This window comes from Cetorhinus maximus, unplaced genomic scaffold (assembly GCF_964194155.1).
Source record: "Cetorhinus maximus unplaced genomic scaffold, sCetMax3.hap1.1 HAP1_SCAFFOLD_1339, whole genome shotgun sequence".
In the NCBI taxonomy this organism is placed as follows: domain Eukaryota; kingdom Metazoa; phylum Chordata; class Chondrichthyes; order Lamniformes; family Cetorhinidae; genus Cetorhinus; species Cetorhinus maximus.
In genome coordinates this window covers 32,813-57,341 of record NW_027597280.1, presented here as the reverse complement: position 1 = coordinate 57,341, position 24,529 = coordinate 32,813, and the positions used below count along the sequence as shown (strand labels likewise).

At 45.8% G+C, this 24,529-nt stretch overlaps 1 protein-coding gene and 1 long non-coding RNA gene across 2 annotated transcripts; both read left to right on the top strand.

Moving 5' to 3' along the window:
• The first annotated feature begins 859 nt into the window (after positions 1–859).
• On the top strand, positions 860–24,281 carry psmc3 (proteasome 26S subunit, ATPase 3). Its single transcript, XM_078536590.1, has 12 exons — positions 860–1,011; positions 9,605–9,685; positions 10,171–10,296; positions 11,091–11,195; positions 12,965–13,027; positions 13,283–13,420; positions 13,707–13,850; positions 14,174–14,322; positions 17,505–17,601; positions 18,229–18,374; positions 23,343–23,424; positions 24,049–24,281. The coding sequence occupies exons 1-12, from the start codon at positions 970–972 to the stop codon at positions 24,157–24,159; spliced, it is 1,284 nt and encodes a 427-aa protein (XP_078392716.1). The 5' UTR covers positions 860–969; the 3' UTR covers positions 24,160–24,281.
• LOC144676075 (uncharacterized) lies at positions 1,503–3,016 on the top strand. Its single transcript, XR_013575235.1, has 2 exons — positions 1,503–1,726; positions 2,960–3,016. It is a non-coding gene; the product is annotated as an uncharacterized LOC144676075 (long non-coding RNA).
• Positions 24,282–24,529: the final 248 nt, after the last annotated feature.

Below are 24,529 nucleotides of genomic sequence, written 5' to 3'. Positions count from 1 at the left end.
TTAGTTCTGTTGAAGAGTCATACGGACTTGAAACATTAACTGTGTTCCTCTCCACAGATGCTGCCAGACCTGCTGAGTTTTTCCAGGTATTTTTATTTTTGTTTTGTTATTAGATTATTCATCTGATTGCTGAAAAAAGAGACCTGTCCAAGCATTTCGTCTTGCACTCTTCAGGATACTTCGCAAGAATACCAAGTGAGGGGAAAAGACAACAATTTATACTGTATGTGAAGAGAGTGCTGATTGATTGGCAAATGGACTCTGATTGGTGGAGGCGTTGCCATGGAGAATGCACCAGTGACGGCAGTATAAATTGTTGTCTTCCCCCTATATTGGCAATGCCTCTACCAATCAGAGTCCACTTGTCAACCAATCAGCACTCTCTTCGCACACAGTATAAATTTGTTGTTTTCCCCCTTTATTGGTATTCTTGAGAGGTGTACTGAAGAATGCAAGACAAAAAGCTTCCACATGTCTCTTTTTTCAGCAATGCTCAAGTCCTGTACTCCCAAATGATTATTTATCTGATTGTTGATTTTGGGATCTTGCTGTGTGGAAATTGCCTGCTGATTTCCAACATGACAACAGTAACATCACTTTGATCATTGCAGCCTCCCTAGATCTACTGCTGCACGCTGTTTGATTGACAACTAGCCCGCCTCCCGTCATGCTCTGCGGCCATGCCAAGCACAAAGATGGCGGCGGCCGCACCAACACTCAGCACTTTCGGGCACCACGTGATCCATTCAGGTAAACGGGATCATCAAAATAATGCAGATTCGACAGAAAGCTGGAGAAACGGGTTAAACTAAAGGCGGTGAAGGCTATGCTAGGGGGACCAGTGCAATTCACGAGGTGAAATCCGCAGGAGGCACCGGTCTGGAGGAGCGGCGACCGGGGATAGTGCGGCTGTGCGGCGGGATCCGGTGAAACTGCGAACAGGAATCGGTAGCAGGAGCGGGCAGTAAGATGGCGTCTCTGAACGACAGGTCCGTGTGGGATGAAGTAGAGGTGAGTGTAGAGATAGAGAGAATGTGGAAATAGACAGAGAGAGACTGTGGAAATAGAGAGAGAGAAAGAGTGTGGAAATAGAGAGAGAGAGTGTGGAAATAGAGAGAGAGAGTGTGGAAATAGAGAGAGAGAGTGTGGAAATAGAGAGAGAGAGTGTGGAAATAGAGAGAGAGAGTGTGGAAATAGAGAGAGAGAGTGTGGAAATAGAGAGAGAGTGTGGATATAGAGATAGAGAGAGAGTGTGGATATAGAGAGAGAGAGTGTGGAAATAGAGAGAGAGAGAGTGTGGAATCAGAGAGAGAGAGAGAGTGTGGAAATAGAGAGAGCGAGAGAGAGTGTGGAAATAGAGAGAGAGAGAGAGAATGTGGAAATAGACAGAGAGAGAGTGTGGAAATAGAGAGAGAGAGAGAGAGTGTGGAAATAGAGAGAGAGAGAGAGAGTGTGGAAATAGAGAGAGACAGAGAGAGAGTGTGGAAATAGAGAGAGAGAGAGAGAGTGTGGAAATAGAGAGAGAGAGAGAGAGTGTGGAAATAGAGAGAGAGAGAGAGTGTGGAAATAGAGAGAGAGTGTGGAAATAGAGAGAGAGTGTGGAAATAGAGAGAGAGTGTGGAAATAGAGAGAGAGTGTGGAAATAGAGAGAGAGAGTGGAAATAGAGAGAGAGAGTGGAAATAGAGAGAGAGAGAGAGAGAGTGGAAATAGAGAGAGAGAGAGAGTGTGGAAATAGAGAGAGAGAGAGTGTGGAAATAGAGAGAGAGAGAGAGAGTGTGGAAATAGAGAGAGAGAGAGAGAGTGTGGAAATAGAGAGAGAGAGAGAGAGTGTGGAAATAGAGAGAGAGAGAGAGAGTGTGGAAATAGAGAGAGAGAGAGAGAGTGTGGAAATAGAGAGAGAGAGAGAGAGTGTGGAAATAGAGAGAGAGAGAGAGAGTGTGGAAATAGAGAGAGAGAGAGAGAGTGTGGAAATAGAGAGAGAGAGAGAGAGTGTGGAAATAGAGAGAGAGAGAGAGAGTGTGGAAATAGAGAGAGAGAGAGAGAGTGTGGAAATAGAGAGAGAGAGAGTGTGGAAATAGAGAGAGAGAGAGTGTGGAAATAGAGAGAGAGAGAGTGTGGAAATAGAGAGAGAGAGAGTGTGGAAATAGAGAGAGAGAGTGTGGAAATAGAGAGTGAGAGAGAGAGAGTGTGGAAATAGAGAGAGAGAGAGAGTGTGGAAATAGAGAGAGAGAGAGAGTGTGGAAATAGAGAGAGAGAGAGAGAGAGAGTGTGGAAATAGAGAGTGAGAGTGTGGAAATAGAGAGTGAGAGTGTGGAAATAGAGAGTGAGAGTGTGGAAATAGAGAGTGAGAGTGTGGAAATAGAGAGTGAGAGTGTGGAAATAGAGAGTGAGAGTGTGGAAATAGAGAGTGAGAGTGTGGAAATAGAGAGAGAGAGTGTGGAAATAGAGAGAGAGAGTGTGGAAATAGAGAGAGAGAGTGTGGAAATAGAGAGAGAGAGTGTGGAAATAGAGAGAGAGAGTGTGGAAATAGAGAGAGAGAGTGTGGAAATAGAGAGAGAGAGTGTGGAAATAGAGAGAGAGAGTGTGGAAATAGAGAGAGAGAGTGTGGAAATAGAGAGAGAGAGTGTGGAAATAGAGAGAGAGAGTGTGGAAATAGAGAGAGAGAGTGTGGAAATAGAGAGAGAGAGTGTGGAAATAGAGAGAGAGAGTGTGGAAATAGAGAGAGTGTGGAAATAGAGAGAGAGAGAGAGAGAGTGTGGAAATAGAGAGAGAGAGAGAGAGTGTGTGGAAATAGAGAGAGAGAGAGAGTGTGGAAATAGAGAGAGAGAGAGAGAGAGAGTGTGGAAATAGAGAGAGAGAGAGAGAGAGTGTGGAAATAGAGAGAGAGAGAGAGTGTGGAAATAGAGAGAGAGAGAGAGAGTGTGGAAATAGAGAGAGAGAGAGAGAGTGTGGAAATAGAGAGAGAGAGAGAGAGTGGAAATAGAGAGAGAGAGAGAGAGTGGAAATAGAGAGAGAGAGAGAGAGTGTGGAAATAGAGAGAGAGAGAGAGAGAGTGTGGAAATAGAGAGAGAGAGAGAGTGTGTGGAAATAGAGAGAGAGAGAGAGTGTGGAAATAGAGAGAGAGAGAGAGTGTGGAAATAGAGAGAGAGAGAGAGTGTGGAAATAGAGAGAGAGAGAGAGTGTGGAAATAGAGAGAGAGAGTGTGGAAATAGAGAGAGAGAGTGTGGAAATAGAGAGAGAGAGTGTGGAAATAGAGAGAGAGAGTGTGGAAATAGAGAGAGAGAGTGTGGAAATAGAGAGAGAGAGTGTGGAAATAGAGAGAGAGAGTGTGGAAATAGAGAGAGAGAGAGTGTGGATATAGAGAGAGAGAGAGTGTGGATATAGAGAGAGAGAGAGAGTGTGGAATCAGAGAGAGAGAGAGAGAGTGTGGAATCAGAGAGAGAGAGAGAGAGTGTGGAAATAGAGAGAGCGAGAGAGAGTGTGGAAATAGAGAGAGAGTGTGGAAATAGAGAGAGAGAGAGAGTGTGGAAATAGAGAGAGAGAGAGAGTGTGTGGAAATAGAGAGAGAGAGAGAGAGAGTGTGGAAATAGAGAGAGAGAGAGAGAGAGTGTGGAAATAGAGAGAGAGAGAGAGAGAGTGTGGAAATAGAGAGAGAGAGAGAGAGTGTGGAAATAGAGAGAGAGAGAGAGAGAGTGTGGATATAGAGAGAGAGAGAGAGTGTGGAAATAGAGAGAGAGAGAGAGAGAGTGTGGAAATAGAGAGAGAGAGAGTGTGGAAATAGAGAGAGAGAGAGAGTGTGGAAATAGAGAGAGAGAGAGTGTGGAAATAGAGAGAGAGAGAGTGTGGAAATAGAGAGAGAGAGAGAGAGTGTGGAAATAGAGAGAGAGAGAGAGAGTGTGGAAATAGAGAGTGTGTGTGGAAATAGAGAGAGTGTGTGGAAATAGAGAGTGAGAGTGTGGAAATAGAGAGAGAGAGTGTGGAAATAGAGAGAGAGAGTGTGGAAATAGAGAGAGAGAGTGTGGAAATAGAGAGAGAGAGTGTGGAAATAGAGAGAGAGAGTGAGAGTGCGGAAATAGAGAGAGAGAGTGAGAGTGCGGAAATAGAGAGAGAGAGAGAGTGCGGAAATAGAGAGAGAGAGAGAGTGCGGAAATAGAGAGAGAGAGAGAGTGCGGAAATAGAGAGAGAGAGAGAGTGCGGAAATAGAGAGAGAGTGCGGAAATAGAGAGAGTGCGGAAATAGAGAGAGTGCGGAAATAGAGAGAGTGCGGAAATAGAGAGAGTGCGGAAATAGAGAGAGTGCGGAAATAGAGAGCGAGGGCGAGCGAGAGCGGAAATAGGGAGCGAGGGCGAGCGAGAGCGGAAATAGAGAGCGAGGGCGAGCGGAAATGGAGAGCGAGGGAGAGCGAGAGCGGAAATGGAGAGCGAGGGAGAGCGAGAGCGGAAATGGAGAGCGGGAGAGAGCGAGAGCGGAAATGGAGAGCGGGAGAGAGCGAGAGCGGAAATGGAGAGCGGGAGAGAGCGAGAGCGGAAATGGAGAGCGGGAGAGAGCGAGAGCGGAAATGGAGAGAGGGAGAGGGGGCGTGGAAATGGAGAGAGGGAGAGGGGGCGTGGAAATGGAGAGAGGGAGAGGGGGCGTGGAAATGGAGAGCGAGAGAGAAAAAGGCAAGAGTGTGTGCAAAAGGCGACGGAGAGTGGCGAGAAAGCAAGGGTGCACGTTCAACTGGCGAGAGAGCGCGAATCACAGAATTGTTATGGTGTAGAAGGAGGCCTTTCAGCCCATCGTGTCTGCACCGGTTCTCTGAGCATTTTAACTTAGTGCCAATCTCCTGCCTTTTCCCCATAACCCTGCACATTGTTTCCATTTAATTATCCAATGCCCTCTTGAATGCCTCAATTGACTCTGCTCCACCACACTTCCAGGATGTGCATTCCAAACCCTAACTACACGGTGTGTGAAAAATGTCACCTCATATTTGCTTCTTTTGCAAAACACTTTAAAACTGTGCCCCCTGGTTTTTGATCCATTTATGAGTGGGAACAGTTTCTCCATATCTGCTCTGTCCAGGCCCCACATCATGTTGAAAATTTCGATCAAGTCTCCTCTTAGCCTTCTCCTCTCCAAGGAAAACAGTCCCAACTTCTCTAATCTTTCCTCGTAACTGAAGTGTCTCATCCCTGGAACCATTCTCATAAACCTGTTCTGCACGCTCTCCAGTGTGTTCACAACCTTCCTATAATGTGGCGCCCAGAGCTGTACACAATATTCCAGCTGAGGTCTAACCAGTGTCTTATATAAGTTCGTCGTAACCTCCCTGCTCTTGTACTATATGCCCCTATTAATGAAGCCTCGAATATTGTATGCTTTAGAAACAGCTATCTCTACCTGTCCTGCCACCTTTAATGACTTATGTACATAGATACCCAGGTCTCTCTGCTCCTGCACACCCTTTAGAATAGTAACCTTTATTTTATACTGTCTCTCCATGTTCTTTATACCAAAGTGTATCACCTCACACTTCTCTGCATTGAACTCTATCTGCCACCTATCTGCCCACTCCACCAATGTGTCAATGTCCTTCTGAAGTTCTGCACTGTCCTCACAGTTTACAATTCTCCCAAGTTTTGTGTCATCCGCAAACTTTGAAATTGTTCCCTGCACATCAAGATCTAGATCCATTTATACATATCAAGAAGAGCAAGGGTCCCAATACCGACCCCTGGGGAACTCCACTACAAACCTTCTTCCAGCCTGAAAAGTACCCATTAACCATTACTCTCTGTTTCCTATTCCTCAGCCAATTTTGTATCCATGTTCCTACAGTCCCTTTTGTTCTATGACTTATAACGTAACTCAAATTTGTTGTGCGGCACTGTATCTTTTACACTGTGCCTTTTAGAAGTCCATATACACCACATCAATGGCCTCATTAACCATCTCTGATACCTCTTCATAAAACTCCAGCAAGTTAGTTAGACATGATCTTCCTTTAATAAATCCATGCTGACTCTTCCGAATCAATCCAAATTTTTCCATGTGACTATTAATTCTATCCCAAATAATTGTTTCTAGAAGTTTCCCCACCACCGAAGTTAAACTGACTGGTTGTAATTGCAGGGCAGACCTTTACAATCTTTTTGAACAAGAGCGTAATGTTTGCAATTCCCCAGTCCTCCGGCACCTCCCTCAAATCCAGGGAACATTGAAAGATTATTGCCAGTGCCTCTGCAATTTCCATGCTCACTTCCTTCAATATTTAAGTACCTACAGCTTATCCAATACCTCCTCCTCATCAATTTTAAACCCTTCTAGTGACTGAGTTTCCTCCTCTGTCACCATGGCCTGGGCAGTATCTACCTCGTAGGTAAAGATCAATGCAAAGTATTCAATTAACACCTCAGCCTCTTGCCTCTATGTGTAAATCCCCTTTTTGGCCCTTAATTGGCCCAACTCCTCCTTTCACCACCCTTTTACTATTGATGTGCTTATAGAATACTTTAGGATTTTTTGTTAGCTGCCAGTCTTTTTTCATAATCCCTCTTTGCTTCTCGTATTTGCTTTCTCACATCCCTTCTGAACCTTCTATATTCAGCCTGGTTCTCAATTGTATTTGCGGCCTGACACCTGTCGTAAGCACACTTTTTCTTCTTTAACTTAATTTCTATCTCCATTGTCATCCAGGGAGCTCTGGATTTGTTTGTCCTACTCTTCCATTTTGAGCGGACATACCTTGACTGTGCCCAAGCCATCTCCTCTTTGAAGGTGGACCATTGTTCAGCTACTGTTTTTCCTGCCAACTTTTGGTTCCAGTCTATCCGGCCCAGCTCCGTTGTTGCCCCGTTGAAGTCTGCTCTGTGCCAGTTGATTATTCGTATTCTGGATTGACCAATGTAATTTTCCACCATCATCCTAAACCTTATGATACAATGATCACTGTCCCCGAAATATTTCCCTACTGTCACTTGATCTACTTGGCCCACCTCATTCCCAAGAACCAGGTCTAGCAGTGCCTCCTTTCTTGTTGGACTGGACACATACTGCTGTAGGAAATTCTCCTGAATATAATCTAAGAACACTTGTCTTTCACTGCCCCATACACTTCCACTATCCCAGTCTATATACAGGTAATTAAAGTCCCAAATTATAAATACTCTATTATTTACACCTCTCTGTAATTTCCTTGCAGATTTGTTCCTCTATATCCTTCCCACTAGCTGGTGGTCTATACATTACACTGAGCAATGTAATTGCACCCTTCTTATTTCTTAGCTCCTGCCAAATCAATTCTGTCCTTGAATCCTCTGACACATTCCCCTTCTCCAGTACTGCAATGCTCTCCTTAACCAAAGACACCACCCCTCCTTTTTTCCCTTTTCTACCTTTTCTGAACACTTTGTAACCAGGAATATTTAACACCCAGACCTGCTCTTCCTTAAGCCAGGTTTCCATTATCACAACATCATAATCCCACAAGGCAATCTGTGCCTGTAACTCCCCACTTTTATTAACTATGCTCCGTGCATTCACATACATGCAGTGTAACCCTCATTTAGACTTCATTGCTTGCCCCCTTACTCTGACTCCATCTATTAACTTACTATTCTCCATTTTAGTGCTAGCTGCCTCTCCCAGCATTCCGTGCACCCTGGTATTCCTCTCTAATATTCTCTCCTGGTTCCCACACCCCTGCTGAGTTAGTTTAAACCCTCCCTAACAGCACTAACAAAATGACCCGCAAGGAGCTCAGCCCCGGCTCTGTTCAGATGCACCCCATCTGGCCTGTGCAGGTGCTATCTCCCCTAGAGCCAGTCCCAGTGTCCCAGGAACCTAATGCCCTCCCTCCTGCACCATCTTCCCAGCCATGCATTCATCTGTCTTACCTTCCTATTTCTATACTTGCACGTGGCACCGGAGGTTACTGCTTTAGAGGTCCTGCTTGCTAATTTTCTACCTAGCTCCCTAAATTCCAATTGCAGGGCCACATTCCCCCTTCCTACCTATGTCGTTAGTACCAATGTGGACCACATTGAGGGCTGTTTGCCCTCCCCCACAGGAATGTCCTATAGCTGTTCTGTGACATCCTTGATCCTAGCACCAGGGAGGCAACATACCATCCTGGAGTCACGTTGACGGCTGCAGAAACGTCGGCTCCCCTATCAGAGAAATCAAAGAATCCCCTATCAGCACTGCCCTTCCGTTCTTCTTCCTCCCCTCCTGTACAGCTGGGCCACCTGTGATGCCAGGGGCTTGGCTCTTGCTGCACTCCAAGGATCCATCGCCCTCACCGATATCCAGAATGGAAAACCGGTTAGTGAGCCTGGGGACTCCTGCACCGCCTGCCTGTTTCACTTGGACAGCCTGGCGGTCACCCATTCCCTGTCTGCCTGCTTGCCCTAACTTGCAGTGTAACCGCCTCTCTGAACATGCTATCCGCATAGATCTCTGCCTCACGGATGCACCTCAGTGACTCCAGCCACTGCTCAAACTCTGAAACGCAGAGCTCAAGCTTATGCAGCCGGTGACACTTCCTGCACATGGGTTCATCTGGGTCACAAGAAGTGTCCACGACTCCTCATATGCCACAGGATGGGCATTCCATTTGGCTGAGCTGTCCTGCCATGCCTTAACCTTAAACTTTTAAATCATTTAATTTACTTAAACTTTAGTTACTTTTACTTACTTTAACCTTACTCTTGTACTATTAACTATAGATTGGAGATTAGTAGAAAGTAGAAATTCTTTGTCCTTCCTGACAAATCAGTTCCCTCTCCTGTGCCTATAAATTCTTACTTGCCCTGTGCTTGTTTAAAAATGTATGTTTGTGTACTCGCGCTGTTTTTAATCTCCCGACTGTCTCTCCACTCGCCCTGTTTTATTTCCCGACCTCCCACTTTAACCACCGTCAACACCCCTTCGTCCTTTTGTCTATGACATCTTTGGCAATCCCTCCTTTGCCTCCACCTATCACTGGCCCTCTATCCAGCTCTACCTGTCCCACCCCATTAAACAGCTTATATTTCACCACATTTCTATTTCTCTTTAGTTCTGATGAAGAGTCGTACGGACTCGAAACGTTAACTCTGTCTTCCTCTCCACAGATGCAGTCAGACCTGCTGAGTTTTTCCAGCTATTTTTGTTTTTGTTTCCCGCTTTAACCTCTCTCTTCCGAAGTCTCGCTGTTTTAACCTCTCTCTCCTGAAGCCTCACTGTTTTTCAAAATAGAGAGGGGGAGAAAGCGGGAGAGTGAAAATGGAGAGCAGGAGAATGAGTGTGTGAGAATAGAGAGTGAGTGAAAAGAGAGAGAGAGAGAATGTGTCTGGCTCACTCCCAGTTTCAGGGTTATCACTTATCCTCGGCCCCATACATAGCACCCACTCTCTGGGTGAGGGCAAGTGAGTAAGCACTCTGAGACTGGGAATGAGCCGGTCACTCTCACACTGTCACCCACTCACACTTCAATGGTCATTTTTATTAATTACTCATTTTTAAAAAAAAATCAATTTATTGCTTTGACATTGCTTTTTTATTTGCTCTCGCTCTTTGCCCACGTCTCTCTCTCGCCCTACATCCTCTTTTCCTCCACTGATGATCTGTTTTATTTTGCAGGATGGAATTGGTGAAGAGGTGCTTAAAATGTCCACTGAGGAGATTGTTCAGCGTACACGACTGCTGGACAGTGAGATTAAGGTAAATTCTGGTGTCTCGATCAGCATTGGATGAACCCAGTCCTAGTGGGGTTACAGGTTGGAGTGCAGGGGCCCCTCTTCCATCCATGGTCTGTGCTGAGTCGCTGATCAAGGTGGAACATTTGGCCTCAGTGCCCCAGGATTTGAGGGGATTGGTCCTGTTGACTTTCATGTGACACCTATTAAAAATTGCATGCATGTTGCCTGAGGTGACAGTCAAACTAGGCTGTTGATGTTTTCCACTGTTGAATCGCCTACCAATCCTGCCAATCCAAGTTGACATATGGGCAATGGCTACAGGTAGCTGAAGGTGGACGGTGTAATCTCAGGTGGGTGGGGATTCTGTGTAAAATGACTCTGTGTTATGCAGGTTCATGGTGGCTCTGTGTTTGGTCCAGGGTCTGTTCCAATGTGATGGCCAGTCTGTGTGTACAGTGCTTTCACTGGTGTTGTCTGCATTTGACACAAACTTTCTCTGATTGGCAGATCATGAAGAGTGAGGTGCTGAGAGTAACACATGAGCTTCAGGCCATGAAAGACAAAATCAAGGAAAACAGTGAGAAGATCAAAGTCAACAAGACGTTGCCTTACCTGGTGTCCAATGTCATTGAGGTGAGTCAATGAGACATTTTGCTGAGTAGGTGTGTTCTGCCCTGCCCAGGGGTGTGGAAGGTGGCAGGGAGCATGACAGACCAGGGCTCACATCAGGATGCCGACAGGACGATACACTAATTCTATTAAAGTTGAAGTTGAAGAATACTCATTGAAGTATTTCTGAGTGAGTGACAGTGCAGTATAAATCTTGGACCTTCTTACCACCCCTTAGACTGGGGAAAAACACGTGACCCAACCAAACTCCCTTCTAGATAGATTTCATTGCACTGAGAGCAGACCTTCAATTAAAAGTCCATCCAAAAAGATGCTCCCCTTTTGATTGCAGGGGCGCCGCTTTCTCCCCCCACCCCACCCATACTACATGGCTCAGCTGAAATTTTGTGCTGGGCTCTCTCGGTTGCTGTGCAGCCACGACTTTCAGGCTCCGAGGGAAGGATGTAATCACTGAGTGACAGCTATGTAAATTCAAACCCTTTCTTTCACCCCATCAACTGAGCCCAATCAACATTACCCTTTCCCCTCAAAGAGAGGGGTCAGTGTTTTCATGGGGTTGAAAAGGCACGCCTGTACACCCCAACCAAATACTGTCCCACCCTTCAGTTTAACAGCCCATCTGAAAGCAGGCATCTCTGACAGTACAGAGCTACATCACTATTCCAAAAATATACTCCCCCTTTTGATTGCAGGGGCACCGCCCCCCAGCTCAGGGGAGCGGGGCTCTGGCCCGTGCCCCAACTTGGGGAATAATCTAAGGAATTTCACTCATGCCTCTCCTTATTATTGTGTCCCAGTTACTGGATGTTGATCCGAATGACCAGGAGGAAGATGGAGCAAATGTTGACCTGGATTCCCAGAGGAAAGGGAAGTGCGCTGTGATTAAAACATCCACCCGTCAGGTGAGGGCTTTGATAAGATTGAGGAAGCATTAGCTGTGCTGATGCGGAGAATGATGTTGCATTACTGTCTGTGCTGAACAAGGCTTACTGTTTGCTTTTGACACATACATGGTGCGATACAAGAATGTATCGGTGTGAGAGAGTGAGGAGGGCTTTTGAAACACAACCCATGTCCTTTGCACCTGACTATTTATTCTCTGCCATAGGCACACTGAGAACAAGTCAGTTAGATTTGAGTTTGTGTGCTGTATTTGGAGCTGTTGACTCTGTCAACCATCAGGTGAGAGGGAGGTGGACTGCCTCCTTATTCTCAGTTAGATTCAGCAGTTGAAGTCTGAGACTCCAATGAGCAGATCCCTCCTGGGCCAGCTCCCCACCCTGTTTGGATAGAGTGTGCAGTTCCTGCTGCTGGGGACAGGCTTGGAAGAGTTAATTAAGGAGACCCAGCACGGATTTGTAAAAGGCAGATTGTGCTTGATTAATCCAATTTAATTATTTAATGAAGCAATGGAGAAGTTTGATGAAGGGAATGTGGTGGATGTTGTCTGTATGGATTTCAAGAAAACGTTTGACAGAGTGAAAAGGCTGGTTAATAAAACTGAAGCTTGTGGAACAGGAGGGTCGGGGTCCACTTGGAGAAAATAATTGGCTTGAGGACAGAAAGCAGCCAGTCGTGGTAGATGGTTGTTTTTCAGACTGGAGGGTGGTAGATAGTGATGTTCTCCAAGGGTTAGTTCTAGGACCACTGCTTTTTTTGCTTTATATAAATGACTTGGATATTGGAATACAGAGTAAAATTTCAAAATTTGCCAATGATGCCAAACTTGGAGGAGTGAAAAACAGCGAGAATGATACACATTATCAGAGCATAGGTAGATGAGCAGGATGGTCAGACAAGTGGCAGGTGGAATTTAATACAGAGAAGTGTAAGGCGATGTATTTTGGCAGAAGGGATAGGGAGAGGCAATATAGACTAAATGCACACTCTGTAGAATTGTGCCAGAGACAAAGGGAACTGGGGGTTCACGTGCATCAACCTCTGAGGTTGACATGACATATTGAGAGAGTGGTTAGCGAAGCATGTGGGATCTTGGGTTTCATAGAGAGACATTGAGTACAAAAGCAGGGAAGTTACACTGAACGTTTATAAAAGTCTGGTTAGGTCACCATTAGAGTAAAGAATCTAGTCACCACACTTTAGCAAGGATGTGAGGGTCCTTGAGAGGGTGCGGAAGAGATTTACCAGATGGTTCCAGGGATGAGGGATTTTAGCTACAAGGTTAGGTTGGAGAAGCTGGGGTTGTTCTCCTTGGAGCAAAGGAGATTGAGGGGAGATTTGATAGAGGGGTATAAGATTATAACAGGTTTGGATCAGTTAGACAAGGAAAAACTCTTTTCGTTCGCTGATGGTACAAGGACGAGGGGACACAGATTTAAGGTTTTGAGTAAGAGATGCAGGGGTATGTGAGGAAGAACTTTTTACACAGTGAGTGGTAATGACCTGGAACTCACTGTCCACGAGAGGGGTGGAAGTGGAGACAATGAATGATATCAAAAGGAAATTGGATGGGCACTTGATGGAAATAAACTTGCAGGGTTGCAGGCATCGAGCAGGGAATGGGACTGACTGGATTTTCTACAGAGCACCAGCATGGTCTCAATAGGCCGAATGGCCTCGTGTGCTGTAAATGACTCTATGAATGTAAGCTGAGAATAGGCCCATTTTAGTTGATGCGTGATTTAACCGTGCCTTACTATATGTTGGACAGACATACTTCCTGCCTGTGATTGGACTGGTCGATGCTGAGAAGCTGAAACCTGGTGATCTGGTGGTGAGTCCATTGCCCTTGCTTCTTTATCTGTGCTCCACCTTTCATCTGCTTTCTCTTCCTTCTCTCTTTGTCTGTTTTCATAGCGTGGGTTTAACTTTCAGTCTTGTCTTTCTGTATGAGTTAGCGAGTGAGTGCCCAGTCACTCACCCTGAGGGTGACCCTGTGAGAGTCCCTCTATTTCTGTTTGTGAGGCCTGGTTGTGTAGCGCCTCTGGACCTCTGTGTCTGTCTGTGTAACCTCCAGCTTCCATTCCAGGGTGTGAACAAGGATTCCTACCTGATCCTGGAGACTCTGCCAACAGAGTATGACTCTCGAGTTAAGGCCATGGAGGTGGATGAGCGACCCACTGAGCAGTACAGTGATGTTGGCGGTCTGGACAAGCAGATTCAGGAGGTCAGTCAGTGCCCATACTGATGGCTGGGGTGGAGTGAAGTGTATGTGTGTGTTCAGAGCCAGAGAGAGGCTCCCCATGCAGTAGGAGTGTGATGGTGTCATATGTGGGAGTGGGATGCCCCACAGTACCCATGGGTCCCCAAGTTCCCATTTGATGAAAGGTTGGGGGCGGGGGTCAGCGGAGGGAGACAGCAAAAGAGCAGTGGCCTGCAGTGTGTGGTGCTGAGTGTGTGAGAATCTGCTGGGTGGCCCATTCCTATAATAATGTGAACTTGTCTCTCTGCAGCTTGTTGAAGCTATTGTCCTTCCTATGAATCACAAGGAGAAGTTTGAGAATCTGGGCATCCAGCCTCCGAAGGGAGTTCTGATGTATGGACCGCCAGGAACAGGGAAGACTTTGCTGGCCAGAGCCTGCGCTGCACAGACCAAGGTTAGTGGCAGAGACAGCTGTCAGTCTGTGTGGGTAAGTACTGTTAAAGCAAGCATGTTTGCCTGGGCTCTACAATCCAATAAACAGTGTAGGGGGAGCTTTACTCTGTACCTGACCCCATGCTGTACCTGTGCTGGGATTGTTTGATGGGGACAGTGTAGAGGGAGCTTTACTCTGCATCTAACCCTGTCCTGGGAGTGTTTAATGGGACAGTGTAGAGGGAGATTTACTCTGTATCTAACCCTGTCCTGCGAGTGTTTGATGGGACAGTGTAGAGGGAGCTTTTCTCTGTATGTGACCTTACACCCCTCTCCTCACTCCAGGCTACTTTTTTGAAACTGGCGGGGCCACAGCTGGTCCAAATGTTTATTGGCGATGGTGCGAAGCTGGTTCGTGATGCTTTTGCCTTGGCCAAAGAGAAGGCTCCATCCATCATCTTCATTGACGAGCTAGATGCCATCGGCACAAAACGGTGAGTCAGCTGACCAGCATTATGGATCAACTCCGGGTTAATGGTGGGGGAAACCAAATGGCGGGTGGAGTGTCGGTGTAAGGATGACATTAGTACAATAGGAAGAGCTGCCCTTGGCTCGAGCAACATGTAAAATCAGTTTGAGTGGAGATAAGAGGTCACTTGTGGGCGTAGTTAATAGCCCCCCTAATAGAGTTACATGGTAGGGCAGAGTATACAGAAGAAATAAATGGGGCATGTAAGAAATAATCATGGGTGACTTTAATCTTCTTGTAGATAGCCTCGAAAATTAGTTCATAGAGTGTATTCTAGATAATTTCTTAGAGCAGTATGTTCTGGAGCCAACCAGGGAGCAAGCTATTCTAAACGTGATAATGTACAATGAGACAGGATTAATTCATAACCTCATGGTAAAGGAGCCTCTAAGCGACAGCAGTCATAACATGATCAAATTTCATGTTCAGTTTGAAGATGAGAAGTGTAGATGAAAGAGTAGTGTTTTAAACCTGAATAAAGGTCAGGTATTATAAGGGTATGAAGACAAAGTTGGCTAAAGTGAACTGGGAAACTAGGTTAAAAGTTAGGACAGTAGAGATGCAGTGGCAGACCCTTAAAGAGATAATTAATCAGCAAAGATTCATCCCAGTGAGAAAGAAAGGCTCTTTGAGTAGGATGCATCATCTGTGGCTAAATAACGAAGTTGAGGATAGTATCAAGTTGAAAGAAACACAGTACAAAGCTGGGAAGTTTCATGGTAGACCTGAAGATTGGACAGAATTTAAGAACCAACAAAGAAAGGCTAAAAAATGTTAGAGGGAGAAAGTAGATTGAGAGAAAGCTCACTAGAAATATAAAAAATAGTAAGAGTTTCTACAAGTATTCAAAAAGGGAAAGTGTAACTAAAATGAGTGTTGGCCCTCTAGACAGTGAGTTTGGGAAATTGATAATGGAAAATAAGGAAATGGTGTAGCACTGAACAGGTATTTTGTGTCTTGACTTCACTATAGAAGACTTAGAAAACTCTTCAAAGATGCTTGAAAATCCGGAAGTGAAAGGGAGGGGGCAACTTAGAACAATCGCCATCACTAGGGAAAAGGTACTGGGAAACGATTAGGCCTAAAGGCTGACAAGTTCCCAAGACCAAATGGCGTGCATCCTAGGAGTGGCTGCAGAGATAGTGGATGTATTGGTTATAATCTTCCAAAATTCCTTAGGTTCTGGAAGTGTCCCAGTGGATTGGAAAATAGGTAATGTAACACCTTTATTCAAGAAAGGAGGGAGACAGAAAGCAGGAAACTATAGGCCAGTTAGTCTACCATCTGTCATAAGGGAATTGTTAGAACCCACTATTAAGGAGGTTATAGCAGGATGCTTAGAAAATCATAATGGGATCAGGCAGAGTCAGCATGATTTTGTGAAAGGGAAATCATGTTTGACTAATTTATTTGAGTTCTTTGAGGAAGGAATGAGCAACATGCTTAAAGGGGAACCTGTAGATGTGGTGCACTTGGATTTTCAAAAGGCATTTGACAAGGTGCCACATCAAAGGTTGCTACAGAAAATAAGAACTCGCTTGGAATACAGTGTCCAACATTAGATATGATTCCGCGATTGGGCAACACTTCCTAAACAATCCTGATTGTGCCAAGAATTACACTCTCAACAATTTAAGATTATCAGTCGAGCACGAAGTGTGGCTCACTTACGTGGTGTTAGAAGCTACATATTTTCACACACAGTCCTGTCCTTTGCAAACAAAGAGAATATGTCAACACATTGCGCCTTTTTCAACTAAACAAAAGCTTGGGGGACAGCCATCCCTTGGTTCATTCCCCATGCAATGTCTTGACTAATCAAAGTTGATATACCTGGTTTGAATTTAAACAAAAGCCTGGCAGTTAACTGTTCCCTGGTGTATTCTCCATGATAATATCTAAACCAATTAGAGTTCACTTAACAACCAATCAACATCCTCTTCTCATCAGTATAAATTATTGTGCCTTTTGAGATTTGGTATTCTTGTGAATCTGTCCTGACTCTGCAAGATGAAAAGCTTCAACAACGTGTCTCCTTTTCAGGATATAGATAGGTTAAGTGAATGGGCAATAATTTGGCAGATGGAGTATAATATGGGAAAATGTGAACTTGTCTACTTTGGCAGGAAGATTGGAAAAGCAATATAATATTTTTTTTTAAATGGAGAGAGATTGCAAAACTTGGTGGCACAGAGGGATCTGGGTGTCCTGGTACATGAATCACAAAAAGTTCATATGCAGGTACAACAAGTGATTAGGTAGGCAAATGGAATGTTTTTGTTTATTTCATGGGGGATGGAATATAAAAGTAGGGAAGTTTCACTTCAGCTGTACAGGGCATTGGTGAGACCACATCTAGAGTACTGTGTACAGTTTGAGTCTCCTTATTTGAAAAAGGGCATAATTGCATTGGAAGCAGTTCAGAAAATCTTCACTTGACTAATTCCTGGGGTGAAAGACTTTCTTAGGAAGAGAGGTTGAACAGGTTAGGCTTGTACCCATTCGAGTTTAGAAGAATGAGAGGTGATCTTATTGAAACATGTAAGATCCTGAGGGGTTTTGATAGGGTGGATACCGGGAGGATGTTCCCTCTTGTGGGGGAGACTAGAACTAGGAGAACACAGCTTAAGAATAACAGGTCTCCCTTTTTAGGCAGAGATGAGGAGAAACGTTTTCTGAGGGTCGTTAATCTGTGGAATTCTCTACTCAAGAGAGCAGTGGAGGCTGGGTTATTGAACTTATGCAAGGATAAGTGAGATAGATTCTTGACTGACAAAAGAGTCAAGGGTTATGGGGGACAGACAGAAAAATGGAGGCCGCAATCAGTTCAGCCATGATCTTATTGAATGACAAAGAAGGCTCGAAAGGCCGAATGACCCACTCCTCCTAATTCCTGTCTCTGTTTGTTTGTTTGTGTGTGTGTAGTCCCGGTGATACGGTGGATGTTGGTGGAGCTTTGGTTCTTGTTGCCTGTTTTGAGCGGAAAGTGGGTACTCTGTGGCAGGAGGAACATTACCTGGGGAGGTATTCGTGCCATATTATGAGTGATGTGACTGTTGTGCTGTGAGCAGGAGGGTTGCAATGTCACTGCTGTATTACCTGAACAATATCTGTGGGGTTACAATTGGGTTCTGTCATGTGTTCCAGGTTTGACAGTGAAAAGGCTGGGGACCGTGAAGTTCAGCGAACAATGTTGGAACTTCTCAATCAGCTGGATGGCTTCCAACCAAATACCCTCGTCAAGGTGAATGCAGGGGAAGTAAATGTGCAACTGTGACTGTGTTTGCGGTAATATCCCTTTCAAATGTTGGCATACTTCTGGGGGCTCTCTGCAAATATCAGCACATTCTGGGGGTGGAGTGTGGCTTAAATATCGACACCCTCTGGGAGGGCCCCCACTAAATATTGGTGCTTTCCGTAGGTGCAGCTTCCTGATTCTGCCTCCTCTGGTGTGTAGTCATAGAGCTCAGTATGAGCTTTCACATGAACAGATAGAAGTAGGTCACATTCTGTTGTTAGTGATGGACTTCACCCTGTATTAAATGCACTAACTGCTTTGAATGATGAAGTGCGCAGGTCACTTTGCTGATGTGATACAGTACATCAGGCCAATGTCTTGGTGGTAATAGAAAGTAAACAAAGGGAAAACTAATGTTTCTACCCACCTGAAGTCTAATAATTCCACCCATTTGAAGTGGCCTATTTAACCACAGAAGATCAAAAGTGCTACAATTACATGATCCCTTGTCAAAAAATGTTCAGACCTTTTTGTTTTCAGCTACTCCTTTCCCTGATGCTATGTGTATGTATGTGATCCCTTTCTCGGGTGTTTGAACATAGTCTGAGAGACCTTTTTCTCATTCCCCTGCAGGTGATTGCAGCCACCAACAGAGTGGACATCCTGGATCCAGCCTTGCTGAGGTCTGGCAGACTTGATCGGAAGATTGAGTTCCCGATGCCCAATGAGGAGGCACGAGCAAGGATAATGCAGATTCACTCACGGAAGATGAATGTGAGGTGAGGACAGTCTGTGGTCAGTCCCTACTGACTCCCTAGTCAGACTAACCACACCAGCCCCACGACATACTTATCGGCTCTCCCTGCACCGTGTGCCCGGTCATACTGGCCTATAAAGCCGAACTCTTAACTAACCAAATGTGTAAAGAGGAATTTATAGGCATTGGGCTCAGCTGTGTAACTGGGATAGATACACTGAGGGACATGGTTAATACTGTTACTATGTACTGGGCTGTGTTACTGGGATATGTACACCGAGGGATGTGGTTAATACTGTTACTGTGTACAGGGCTGTGTTACTGGGATATGTATACCGAGGGATGTGGTTAGTACTGTGTACTGGGCTGGGTTGTGTAACTGGGTTAGGTAGACTGAGGGATTTTTAAAAAATTCATTCACAGTATAGGCTTCACTGGCTGGGCCAGCATTTATTGCCCATCCCTAGTTGCCCTTGAGAAGGTGGTGGTGAGCTGCCTTCTTGAACCGCTGCGGTCCATGTGGTGTAGGTACACCCACAGTACTGTTAGGAAGGGAGTTCCAGGATTTTGACCCAGCGACAGTGAAGGAACATATTTCCAAATCAGGATGGTGAGTGACTTGGTGGGGAACTTCTAGGTGCTGGTGTTCCCATCCATTTGCTGTCCTTGTCCTTCTAGGTGGTAGTGGTCATGGGTTTGGTAGGTGCTAAGGAGCCTTGGTGAATCCCTGCAGTGCATCTTGTAGATGGTACACACTGCTGTTACTGTGCGTCGGTGGTGGAGGGAGTGAATGTTTGTGGATGTGGTGCCAATGGAGCGGGCTGCTTTGTCCTGGATGGTGTCCAGCTTCTTGAGTGTTGTGGGAGCTGCACTCATCCAGGCAAGTGGGGAGTATTCCATCACACTCCTGACTTGTGCCTTGTAGATGGTGGACAGGCTTTGGGGAGTCAGGAGGTGAGTTACTCATCGCACGATTCCTAGCCTCTGACCTGCACTTGTAGCCACAGTATTTATATGGCTAGCCCAGTTCAGTTTCTGGTCAATGGTAACCCTCAGGATGTTGATAAGTGGGGGATTCAGAGATGGTAATACCATTGAACATCAGGGGGCGATGGTTGGATTCTCTCATTGGAGATGGTCATTGCCTGGCACTTGTGTGGCGCGAATGGTACTTACCAGTTGTCAGCCGAAGCCTGGATATTGTCCAGGTCTTGCTGCGTTTTGGACAAGGACTGCTTCAGTGTCTGAGGAGTCACGAATGGTGCTGAACATTGTGCAATCATCAGTGAACATCCCCACTTCTGACCTTATGATGGAAGGAAGGTCATTGATGAAGCAGCTGAATATGGTTGGGCTGAGGGCACTACCCTGAGGAACTCCTGCAGTGATGTCCTGGAGCTGAGATGACTGATCTCCAACAACCACAGCCATCTTTCTTTGTGCTAGCTATGACTCCAACCAGTGGAGAGTTTTCCCCCTGATTCCCATTGACTCCAGTTTTGCTAGGGCTCCTTGATGCCACACTCGGTCAAATGCTGCTTTGATGTCAAGGGCAGTCACTCCCACCTCACCTCGGGAGTTCAGCTCTTTTGTCCATGTTTGAACCAAGGCTGTAGTGAGGTCAGGAGCTGAGTGGCCCTGGCGGAACTCAAACTGGGCATCAGTGAGCAAGTTATTGCTAAGCAAATGCCGCTTGATAGCACTGTTGATGACCCCTTCCATTTCTATACTGATGATGGAGAGTAGACTGATGAGGCGGTAATTTGCTGGGTTGGATTTGTCCTGCTTTTTGTGTACAGGACATACCTGGGCAATTTTCCACATAGCCAGGTGGATGTCAGTGTTGTAGCTGTACTGGAACAGCTTAGCTAGGGGCACGGCAAGTTCTGGAGCATAAGTCTTTAGTACTATTGCTGGAATATTGTCAGGGCCCATAGCCTTTGCAGTATCCAGTGCCTTCAGCCGTCTCTTGATTTCACATGGAGTGAGTCGAATTTAGCTGAAGACTCGCATCTTTGATGCTGGGGACCTCCATAGGAGACCGAGATGGATCATCCACTCGGCACCTCTGGCTGAAGATTGTTGCGAATGCTTCAGCCTTATCTTTTACACTGATGTGCTGGGCTCCCCCATCATTGAGGATGGGGATATTTGTCGAGCCTCCTCCTCCAGTGTGTTGTTTAATTGTCCACCATCATTCATGACTGGATGTGGCAGAACTGTAGAGCTTAGATCTGATCCGATGGTTGTGGGATCGCTTTGCTCTGTCTATCACTTGCTGCTTATGCTGTTTGACACATAAGCAGTCCTGTGTTGTAACTTCACCAGGTTGACACCTCATTTTTGATATGCCTGCTGCTGCTCCTGGCATGCCCTCCTGCACTCTTCTTTGAACCAGGTTGATCTCCTGGCTTGATGGTAATTGTAGAGTGGGGGATATGCTGAGCCATGAGGTTACAGATTGTGTTCGAGTACAATTCTGCTGCTGATGGCCCACAGCGTCTTGTGAATGCCCAGGCTTGAGTTGCTAGATCTGTTTGAAATCTATCCCATTTAGCATGGCGGTAGTGCCACAAAACACAATGGAGGGTATCCTTAATGTGAAGGTGAGACTTTGTCTCCACAACGACTGTGCAGTGGTCACTCCTACCAATTCTGTCATGGACAGATGCATCTGCGGCAGGCAGGTTGGTGAGGTTGAGGTCAAGTATGTTTTTCCCTCTTGTTGGTTCCCTCACCACCTGCCGCAGACGCAGTCTAGCAGCTATGTCCTTTAGCACTCGGTCAGTAGAGCCACTCTTGATGATGGACATTGAAGTCCCCCACCCAGAATACATTCTGCGTCCTTGTCACCCTCAGTGCTTCCTCCAAGTGGTGTTCAACATGAAGGAGCACTGATTCATCAGCTGAGGGAGGGCGGTACGTAGTAATCAGCAGGAGGTTTCCTTGCCCATGTTTGACCTGATGCCATGAGACTTCATGGGGTCCAGAGTCGATGTTGAGAAGACTCAGGGATGGTGATGGTGGTGCCTGGGACATTATCTGTAAGATATGATTCCGTGAGGATGACTATGTCAGGCTGTTGCAAGACTAGTCTGTGAGACAGCTCTCCCAATTTTGATGTTAGTAAGGAGGACTTTGCAAGGATGACAGGGCTGCGATTGCCGTGGTCATCATTTTCAGTGCCTAGGTCGATGCCGGGTGGTCCGCCCAGTTTCATTCCTTATGTGGTTAATGCTGTTACTGTGTACTGGGCTGTGTAATTGGGATAGGTACACCAAGGAATGTAGTTAGTACAGTTACTGTGTATTGGACTGGGCTGTGTTACTGGGATGGGTACACTGAGGGATGTGGTTAGTACTGTTACTGTGTACTGGGCTGTGTAACTGGGATAGTTACACCGAGGGATGTGATTAATACTGTTGAGAGAAAGACAGTTAACGTTTCGAGTCCGTATGACTCTTCAAGATTCTGAAGAAGAGTCACATGGACTTGAAATGTTAATTCTGTCTTTCTCTCGACGGATGCTGTCAGACCTGTTGAGTTTATCCAGCAATTTTGGTTTTTGTTTCTGGTTTCCAGCATCCGCAGTATTTTGCTTTTATCTCTGGTTAATACTGTTACTGTGCACTGAGCTGTGTTACTGGGATAGGTACACTGAGGGATGTGGTTAGTACTGTTACTGTGTACTGGGCTGTGTAACTGGGATAGGTACACCGAGGGATGTACTTAATACTGTTACTGTACACTGGGCTGTGTAACTGGGATAGATACACTGAGGGAAGTGGTTAATACTGATACTGTGTACTGGGCTTTGTAACTGGGATAGGTACACAGAGGGATCTGGTTAATACTGTCATTGTGTACTGGGCTGTGTAACTGGGATAGGTACACCAAGGGTAAAAGCAAAAAACTGCAGATGCTGGAAATCCAAAACAAAAATAAAAATACCTGGAAAAACTCGGCAGGTCTGGCAGTATCTGCGGAGAGGAACACAGTTAACGTTTCGAGTCCGTATGACTCGTCAACAGACTCTTCTGTTGAAGAGTCATACGGACTCGAAACATTAACTGTGTTCCTCTCCGTAGATGCTGCCAGACCTGCTGAGTTTTTCCAGGTATTTTTATTTTTGTTTAGGTACACCAAGGGATCTGGTTAATGCTGTTGCTGTGTAACTGGGATAGTTACACTGAGGGATGTGGTTAATACTGTTGAGAGAGAGACAGTTAATGTTTCGAGTCCATATGACTCTTCAAGGTTCTGAAGAAGAGTCACATGGACTCGAAATGTTAACTCTGTCTTTCTCTCGACGAATGCTGTCAGACCTGTTGAGTTTTTCCAGCAATTTTGGTTTTTGTTTCTGGCTTCCTGCATCCGCAGTGTTTTGCATTTATCTCTGGTTAATACTGTTACTGTGCACTGAGCTGTGTTACTGGGATAGGTACACTGAGGGATGTACTTAATACTGTTACTGTGTACTGAGCTGTGTTACTGGGATAGGTACACTGAGGGATGTAGTTAATACTGTTACTGTACACTGGGCTGTGTAACTGGGATAGGTACACTGAGGGATGTAGTTAATACTGTTACTGTGTACTGGGCTGTGTTACTGGGATAGGTACACAGAGGGATGTGGTTAATACAGTTACTGTGTACTGAGCTGTGTTACTGGGATAGGTGCTTAACCCTCTGGAGTTACCCAGTCAGTCCCACTTCCCCACTCGATCCCCTGTGCATGTTTATTCCCTCCCGTGTCCATCCAGTGTCCTTTCAGAATCATTGACTGGCTGTGCTTCCACCGCCCTTGTGGGCAGTGAGTTCCAGCTAATTAATTCATAAAGTCACCTTGTTAATGGCAACTCCTACATTTAAGGTGTATTGGTAAAGTAATATAGTTAACTACTGGTTAGTAGCTCCTATGATATGGTGTGGTGGTTGAGTTTCCTGTTTAATAACTGGTTAATATTAATTCCTTGTTATTCCTCTGCAGCCCCGATGTAAACTATGAGGAGTTGGCTCGATGTACCGATGACTTCAATGGAGCTCAGTGCAAGGCCGTGTGTGTGGAAGCGGTGAGTATAACTCCGAGATCACGGATGGTGTGTCGGGATAGGGAATCAGTGGAGATCAGGGACGGTGTGTCGGGATAGAGGATCCCTGGAGATCAGGGACGGTGTGTCGGGATAGAGGACCCCTGGAATCAGGGATGGTGTGTTGGGATAGAGGATCCCTGGAATCAGGTATGGTGTGTTGGGATAGAGGATCCCTGGAGATCGGGATCAATGGGAACGTGGCAGTATTTCATCAGAAAACATTAGCTGTGAGGGGCTCTCTCTGAACTCCATTCCAGCAGGTGAAAGATGTGGCCACTTTCACACAGCTGTTTCCGACTGGTGACTATGGAGTTGGTTCCTCTAACTGTACAACATTCAGTAACCAGGAGGGCTGCTTTCCTGCCTCCAGCATGCAGGTGCCCCAATCGCCTCCCCTAACACCTGGGGGTGGGTGTTACCTGCCTCCCTTGAAAGCCTATCCAAACTCTCACTCTGCTGTCCCTTCATGCTTTACCTTGGCTTGCCCTGGACTCAGTGCTGCCTGGAGACAGAGTTTACAATCAGTCTTCACCACTCTGTGACTGAGACCCTCACCTCCAGGTTGTTTAGCTGATTTTTTGATGTTTTGTTTTAATTTGACAGGGTATGATTGCTTTGCGTAGGAAGGCAATGGAGCTGACACATGAAGATTACATGGAGGGCATCCTGGAGGTGCAGGCCAAGAAGAAAGCAAACCTCCAATACTATGCATAGAAAACAGGCATCAAGACTGATCGGGCAGCAGACAGGCCTCTTGCTGCTCAAACTCACTTGGGTCCTATACTGTACAATTTTCTCACCCATATTAAATAAAGTGGTTGTTTTTCTCACATTAATTGAAATGGCTTAGCCCAGTGTCTGGAGTACTGATGGGTATCTGCACACGTCAGTGTATAGAGGGGGCACTATCAGCCCCCAGCCCTTTGATGGGGTGGGGTGACGGTATTAACCCCCATTAGTTTCCTGGTCCATTGGTGGGGGTACCATTACCCCACCATTACCTGGTCCAGTTTGTGGTGACGAGGTGGGGAGGGGGTGGTTTGTATCATTAACCGCTCCTTCGGTTTGCGTTCAATGGGAATGA

Coding starts and splice junctions, on each gene's coding strand:
- psmc3 (XM_078536590.1), top strand. CDS start 970: ATGGCGTCTCTGAACGACAGGTCCGTGTGGGATGAAGTAGAG. Junction 18,375..23,342: donor TCACGGAAGATGAATGTGAG/GTGAGGACAGTC, acceptor ATTCCTCTGCAG/CCCCGATGTAAACTATGAGG. Junction 23,425..24,048: donor AGGCCGTGTGTGTGGAAGCG/GTGAGTATAACT, acceptor TTAATTTGACAG/GGTATGATTGCTTTGCGTAG.